Source organism: Otolemur garnettii, unplaced genomic scaffold (genome assembly GCF_000181295.1).
Source record: "Otolemur garnettii isolate 467f Iridium unplaced genomic scaffold, OtoGar3 scaffold00059, whole genome shotgun sequence".
Classification (NCBI taxonomy): domain Eukaryota; kingdom Metazoa; phylum Chordata; class Mammalia; order Primates; family Galagidae; genus Otolemur; species Otolemur garnettii.
Genome location: NW_003852454.1, coordinates 4,828,421 through 4,835,723, shown reverse-complemented (window position 1 = coordinate 4,835,723; position 7,303 = coordinate 4,828,421). Strand labels below are relative to the sequence as shown.

Sequence of the window (7,303 nt, the reverse complement as noted above, 5' to 3'; positions counted from 1 at the left end):
GAGGTGGGTATAGGGCTTCTGCCTGTTATCCCAGAGGTGGGAGGATCACTTGAGGTCAAGAGTTTGAGACTAGCCTGGGCAATAGAGAGAGACCCCATTTCTAAAAAACTTTTTTAAAAATGAGCTGGGGGGCTGGGCACAGTGTCTCACACCTGTAATCCTAGTACTCTGGGAGGCAGAGGCGGGTAGTTTGCCTGAGCTCACAGGTTTGAGACCATCTTGAGCAAGAGGGAGACCCCACCGCTAAAAATAGCCGGGTGTTGTGGCAGGCACCTGTAATCCCAGCTACTTGGGAGGCTGAGGCAAAAGAATCGCTTGAGTCCAGGAGTTTGAGGTTGCTGTGAGCTATGATGCCATAGCCCTCTCCCGAGGGTGACAAAGTGAGATTCTGTCTCAAAAAAAAGAAAAATTAGCTGGGTATAATGACCCATGCCTGTAGTACCAGTCTCTTGGGAGGTAAAGGTGGGAGAATGGCCAGGAGTTTGAGACTAGCTTGAGAAATATAATGAGACACTTGTTTCTTAAAAGAAGAAAAAAAAATTCAAAAAACACCTAAAAATCTAAAAGTCTAATTCTGTCTCTTATTGTCTGGATCCCCCTGGGTAAGCTGCAATTATTATAAGATTAGTGGACATGAACAAAAATGAAGTTCAAGGTGTGACGAAATGAATATTATGTTTCGCCAGTGAATTTTCTTCACCACTGGAAATGTATGTTATCTCTAATTTTCTGTAGGTCGGTTTGACCAATAAGACTTCTCAAGTTTAACTTTCTGTCATATTTATTACTAAGCTAACAGGAAGAAGCCATGAGTTGTGATATGTCTTCAGAGGGATGGTGAGGTCATCCCTTACAGTCTCTGTTGGTAAATCACCAATGGAGAGCTTTATTTATTGAGTGGGAATAGGATATATTGCATGGTGTCGTTACTGTTTAAAGCTTTTGATATTTACATGTGTATATGTGTAGATGGAGACAAGTTCATATACCAAGATTATAGAAATAGTTTCTTAGGGCAGTGGCATTGTTAGTAATTAATATTTTTCTTCTCTCCATTGCCTAATTGCCATTGGTGCTTTAAAAATTTTCTATGGTTTACCTGTGTTTCTTATAATTAAGAGACTGATTTTAAAAAACAAACAATAAACCCCTAAAGTTGAGGAGAATCAGTATGAATGAAGGCTGTACATTTAATTGCTTTGTGACCCTCTGAAATTCTATTTTGTTCTCTGTAAAAATGGGAATGGTGAACTCTATTTCAGAAAATTGTCAGAAGGGTTGTGTGAAGGAATGAAGGCACGGGGAGTAACACATGTAAAAGGCCCTCAAGAGCACCTGTTGTATTTGGAAACCATCCTGGAGAAGGCAGTTGGCAAATGCTTTGACTTCACTAAAACAGAGTTGTTGCTCTTGTCCTTAATCTCAGACTGACACATGTAATGAGCCATCTGTAAAGGTGAATCCTTTTTGTCATCTTGTTTTGAGGCCACAGTTGTTGGATCAGAGTCAGATCCTTCCCACCCTGCTCCACTTCTTTCGGGGTGGATGAGGGCTCTAAACTGGCCCCCTGCCCCTGGCAAGCCAGCAGCACCAGGCATGGGTGGCCTGGGTCCCTGCAGAGAGCGATTTCTTTTTTGTTGCCTAGAGCAGTGTTGCTGTACTCCAGGAATAAGCCAAGGGTGTATCCAGGGAAGGAGATGAGGATCCCTGGAGAGCAACAAAAAATCTGAATGTGAGTCGAGTTGTAAAAACGACTTGAAACATGTGGTTTTTCTAGGGAATTTTCTCTCCCTTGGTGCCATGTCTGGTTAGGTTTTTAAGAGGTTTAAGAGAAAAATTTGAAGTCGACCCTGTCTGCCTTTTTACCACTTGATCTTGCTGTAGAGCTGTCACTCTGCTATCACAGCCAGTTGCCATGGGAATAATGCCCATGTAACAAATTTATCATTAGGACTTTTCCGTAGGAATCATGAAAAGAAAAGAAAGACTTTGAGAGGGGTTTTAGGGGGGAAAAACTTGTTTGAAGATTTCTTTTCTCATCGAGAAATTCTCTGGCCTTTTATCTGCACTGCAGATCCCCATTGTATATTCTACACCTGACGTCAGTGGCAGTTTTTGCTTGTGGACTTAGTACAAAAATACATAAATAAAAAAGATTTGCTTTGTAAGAGGAAGAAGCTATTTTTACCTAGGAGTGTTATTTATAATTTAAACATTTTAAACTTTGTTATTAACAATTGTAGTTCTATGCACTAATTTCCCTATAATAAATTTGTAAGCAAGTTTGGTTTCTGTTTCGTTAGTGATAATTTTTTTTTTATAAAAGATAAAGTATCACTGTAACAACAAGTAGTTGCTATATTCAACTACTGTTGAATCCATTTTGGTTTCAGAGAGAAATTGTGGCAGGGTAACTCTTCTAAAGTTGGTTGGTTTTTATTGGAAATATATATATATATATATAGAGAGAGAGAGAGAGAGAGAGAGACAGAGTCTCACTATTTCACCCTCGGTATGGTGCCGTGGTGTCACAGCTCACAGCAACCTCCAACTCTTGGGCTGAAGCGTTTCTCTTGCCTCAGCCTCCCAAGTAGCTGGGACTACAGGCACCCACCACAACGCCCAGCTATTTTTTGGTTGCAGTTGTCTTTGTTGTTTGACGGGCCTGGGCTGGGTTCAAACCTGCCAACTCCCGTGTATGTGGCCGGCTCCCTAGCTGCTGAACTACAGATGCTGAGCCTATTGGAAATATTTTAAAACAAGGTACAATGGGCCAAACAGTAAATCCTTGTCTGAGGGGCGAGTTCTGTCAAGGCAGGCCCCATAGTAATTCCAAATCTCCCTTGTGGTTTGTTTTCATTGTATATGTCCCTTCTGTCATCTGCCCCCAAACAGAAGCCCATTGGACCTCACCGAGTCCTTGGGCGCCTTTTGGGTATCTCATAGGCACTGTGAATGCTGGAGGATTCTTTGCTCCAGCTTCTTTATCAGGATGGTGTTTTACTTGTGTCTCCTTGGTTGGGGTCCCCTTCCCTTTCTTATTTTGGGTAGTAATATCTTAGGACATGCATGTTTTCTTCCTCAATAGGGAGTTACAGTGGCCATTTTTCATGTTTATACGTTTACATGGAAATAGCGACACAGTCTGGTTCTTGGTAGTGGGTGGTGAGCCCAGGGAATCAGGGGATTCCAGAACAAGGAGTCAGAATGAACCTCCATAGATTGTACTTCCCTTTTTATCACCGTCCCCTCATTGTGGAAATTACAGGCATGTGGACCAGTTTATTGAAGATGAGGTTTTTTAAAAAAGTATTTGTTTTCTGCAAACTGTGGCTTGAAATCCTCTCTGCCAGCTGATCCAAAACAGACATCTGAAGCAAATGTGAAATAAAAGGCACAGTCTCTGGGATGTCTTTGTTGAACTGCTGGCCTCCTTTGGTGAAAATTTAGAAATAGAACTCAGCTGTGAGTGCAATCTGCATGATTTGTAGATTAGGATTTTGTGAGGTTTGGTATAGGATAGGCTGTGTTTCCAGAGCAAGAGACACGGTGAGACTTGGCTTTGGCCTCAGATGCTGCAGAGGCCATACCTCGCCCTTGACGTAATTTTTTTGTCAGTGATCTCCAGTTACTGCCGTGTGGCAGCCTGCCTTGATCATGGATTCTCCATGGGACAAAGTCAGTGCACATGGTTCAGGCTACTTCCAGACATCAGGGGCTATACCTCATACCATTTTGTTGCTGACCAGAGGCTAGGGACTAAGTGTATGATAGGTCCTTGTTAAGAGATGAGATTATTGAGGGAAATTAGTTGAAGAATTTAAATACATTGCATTTAATTTTTCTTGGGATTTTGCACTTAAAATTTGTTGTTCTTACTTGCTTAAAGTCATTTTTCCTGTTAAAGTTGTGTGTGTGTGTGTGTATCTGACCTATTTGGAAGCAGTATGAAATTATTAATTTTATATCCAAAGTCTGAATGACCCTGGCTTGTGTTCATTTCATTAAACTTGAACATCAGCATTAAAATGATCCTACAAATGTATTTGGAGGGTTCTTACTTGATTTCATTTGATAGTAAGACGAAGGGATGAAGTGGCAATGTATTTATTGGATTTTAGATTGCACATTCATTTCAGATTCCCTTGCCAAGACACTCTGCACCTGACTGCACTGCTGCCTGCAGCACATTTAATTTAAAATCAGGTGCCCTAGGGGACCAGCACATCGTTGACTTCCTGAGGGTTCATCCTCAGCCATTTTTAAAGGAGCCATTTTAAACAGTACTTGGGAGGAATTTAAGGGGTAATGGTAGAAAGAGTGATTATGTAGAGGTCTTAAAAATCACTTCTAATATGTTTGTACTTAAATTGGCAAATTTGCAGTGTGAAGTCCCTGAAATCATTCTCTCAAACATTTTCTATGGAGTTTTACAGATTTTTAAAACCATTATAGTCTACTTCTATTTAAGGACCACATTTCTAAAGTTTAAAATCCATTTTATGTTTTACTTTTGAATGTTCAGAGTGACTTTTGTGTGTTTTCCAATTTGCAAAGGGTGAATTTTTTCTTTTTTGTTTTTATCAACCTGAAGTATTTGCGTTTAACCCACTGGTCAATGTAGTTTTCTTGAAAAAACTGCTATCATCTGAAAATAAAATCTTTACCCTAGATTATCTCATTTTGAGCGTATATTATGAGAGATGGCATAAATACTTTATGTAAATAATGGGTTGATCTGTAAGTTAATTAGACCCAAGAGAACCTCCTGTCAAAACAAAACCGCCTTGTCGGTCCTTCCGTCGAGTTCTGAACCTACTACTGCTGTGCTGAAGAGCTGCACAACATATTAGTTTTTCAGAAGGGGTGCAGATGAATGTCAGCCGCAGTAAGTGAAAATTGTAATTACAGTTAGTGTGGATTGAGCAAAGTGCTTGTGTGAAGTTCTGTATGTAAATAGCACGTCACAGATAAAAGCTTGCTCTGTGGTTATTAAGAACAGGGTGTCTTTTGCTCATTCTCTATCAGAAGGTTGATTAGAATCACTTGCAAATTATATCAGTCTACCTCTGGGCATGCTTCCCTTCAAAAAAGGAAAACCCCAGGAGCTTTTAGTATAGAGGATAGATCTCTATATATCTTACCTTTGAATATTGAAATTTTTGAAGCCCCCTTTTCTGATTTTTTTTCTTAAACTAATTCTAAGCATGGAGCCTCTTGCCCATTCTCTTAAGTGCCATTTTCTTGTGAATTTAATGGTACATTAATTTACTCTTTGCCTAGGGGACATCTGTTTACAGAGCCTCCCTGTTGATCCCCTGTTTCTCTCTGCTGTCTCCCCCAGGCTCCTTGTGATGAGAGTTTGCAATCTGATTTTCATCTACTCAAATTAAATTTAATCTTGACGCTATAGTACAGGACCGGAATGAGGCTGTGAAACGCTGGGTTATTTTGTTTTCTTCTTCCTGTACTTCTTTATTTCTGTAATGAGCATGGGTAACTTAAGATTCAAAGACATTAAATTTGATATTCTTAAAAACAGCAAAATCATTTTTAATGCAATGTCATGCTAATCTCTTTAATTTCATTCTTTTGTGGTAAATTCTAATGATGAGATGAGAGTTAGAAGTGAAGAGACCAGTGGTAATCCTTGGCACTCTTCCTTATTATCCTATTTATTTGACTTGAAGAGTTTTACTTGTCTGCTTTTAGAGTGTATGTTAATTGAGTGCTCAGTATTCATTACAAATAATCTTGGCTGTTTTCTTGTGGAGATTCTGAAGGCCCTTTTGCTCTTTCTGAGAAAGCCAAGCAGACTGTATTAACTTCTGGTTTAATTTAGAAAATGAATGTGGAACTTGTTGGCACAACACCTTAAAGAATTGCATGTTTAATAATTGGAAGGCTCTCCATCAGATTTGTCTCCAGTCTGAATTAATAATGTTGCTGACTTATTGTTTCAGAAGATGGAGTCCTTGACCTGCTAGGTTGAAAGAATTGTGACTGCTCTGAACCTTTGTGGGTCCTTTAGCTGTGCCATATCCCCTGTGAATAATTAGAAGTATTTGAAGGTATTGAGGTAGAAGCCAATTTGTGTCTTTCACTTTGCATATTGTTGAAGCCTCATGAATTAATCATAAGCAGGGCAAAAAATTAACTTCTTCAGACACATATTTTGATGGGTCATGAGGGAGAATGTAAAGTGATCTGTAAAATATTCTACTGATCCTCTACGTATTAAATTTTTATACCTACAGGCTAATTTCGGGAGGGGGCGGGGAGTTCCTTTTCCCCTCCTTCAGTAACTGAGTAGATATTTGAAAAAATATCAAGGTTTGTTATTTCCTAGAACTACAAATGAGCAATTTTCTGATTTCCTGAAAACCCAGTTTCTTGCATTAACTCCTAATTTTAATTTGTTGGGGCTGTTTTCCCTTTTAGTTTTAAATATTTTGAGTTTTAGTTTCTCGTAACTGCTCTTTAAACTTCTTGTTGATTTGGTGAAATACATTGTGCAACCCAACAAATAATTCATCTTTTTCACTGTGGGCACCTGAGGCTATTCTAAAATACTGAATCAAAGTAATACGGATTTCCATACTTGTTTAAAACTTAGTTCTACATTAATATCTTTTTTCCATTTTCTGTTTTTCAGCCAGTGAAACTGAAATTGCATTCTTCTGTGAAGAAGATTATAAGACCTACAAAGCTAATCCCATTTCATCCTGGTGAAAGCATCTCAGGGGCTTCCTTTTTGCATACCTGTATTAAGCTCTTTATTCCACTACTGAGTTTTTGTAATTGACAAACAAATCTTTAAAAGTTAATCCCAGGCTCTACTATTTGAGCTAAAATCTGCTCATTTCTCTTTCTGTGGGTCTGCACGCGTCCTCTCTCTTTCTCTCTCTCTTGTTGTGAAATAATATGCTATGAGAAAAACATTCGATTTTTAAAAAGTGGAGTAAATTGTTACTCAAAAGTCATCTTGGAATATTGGTTTTTAAATCCTAACTTGTTTTCTAAAATTAGGAATTATTATGGTGACTTGTATTTTGAGTTCGTTAAAAAGATCGTCAGACTAAGTCACACTGTTTATTTTGTATTTTCCCCCTCGTTTCTAAGTACACTGTTACTGTTTTTGGTTACTAGAGATTTTGAGTCTTTTAGACCTCACAGTCAGTACTATCTTATCGTTCAGGGAATGCGTGATACACGTCACCATGTGTGAAATTGAACTGTGTGTATTTTAGAGAGGCTTTATGATGTAAGAGGGTTGCCTTCCTTTTTTAGTATCTCAGCCTAT

General features: G+C 38.8%; 1 protein-coding gene across 1 annotated transcript in view; it reads left to right on the top strand.

Annotated features, from left to right (window-relative positions):
• Positions 1 to 6,972, top strand: part of CUNH2orf76 (chromosome unknown C2orf76 homolog) — an 81,032-nt gene extending 74,060 nt beyond the window's left edge. Inside the window, exon 5 of the mRNA XM_023514806.1 lies at positions 6,656 to 6,972. Within this exon, the coding sequence (XP_023370574.1) occupies positions 6,656 to 6,732 (77 nt within the window). The 3' untranslated portion in view covers positions 6,733 to 6,972. The remainder of the gene's footprint in view (positions 1 to 6,655) is intronic.
• The last annotated feature ends 331 nt before the right edge of the window (positions 6,973 to 7,303 follow it).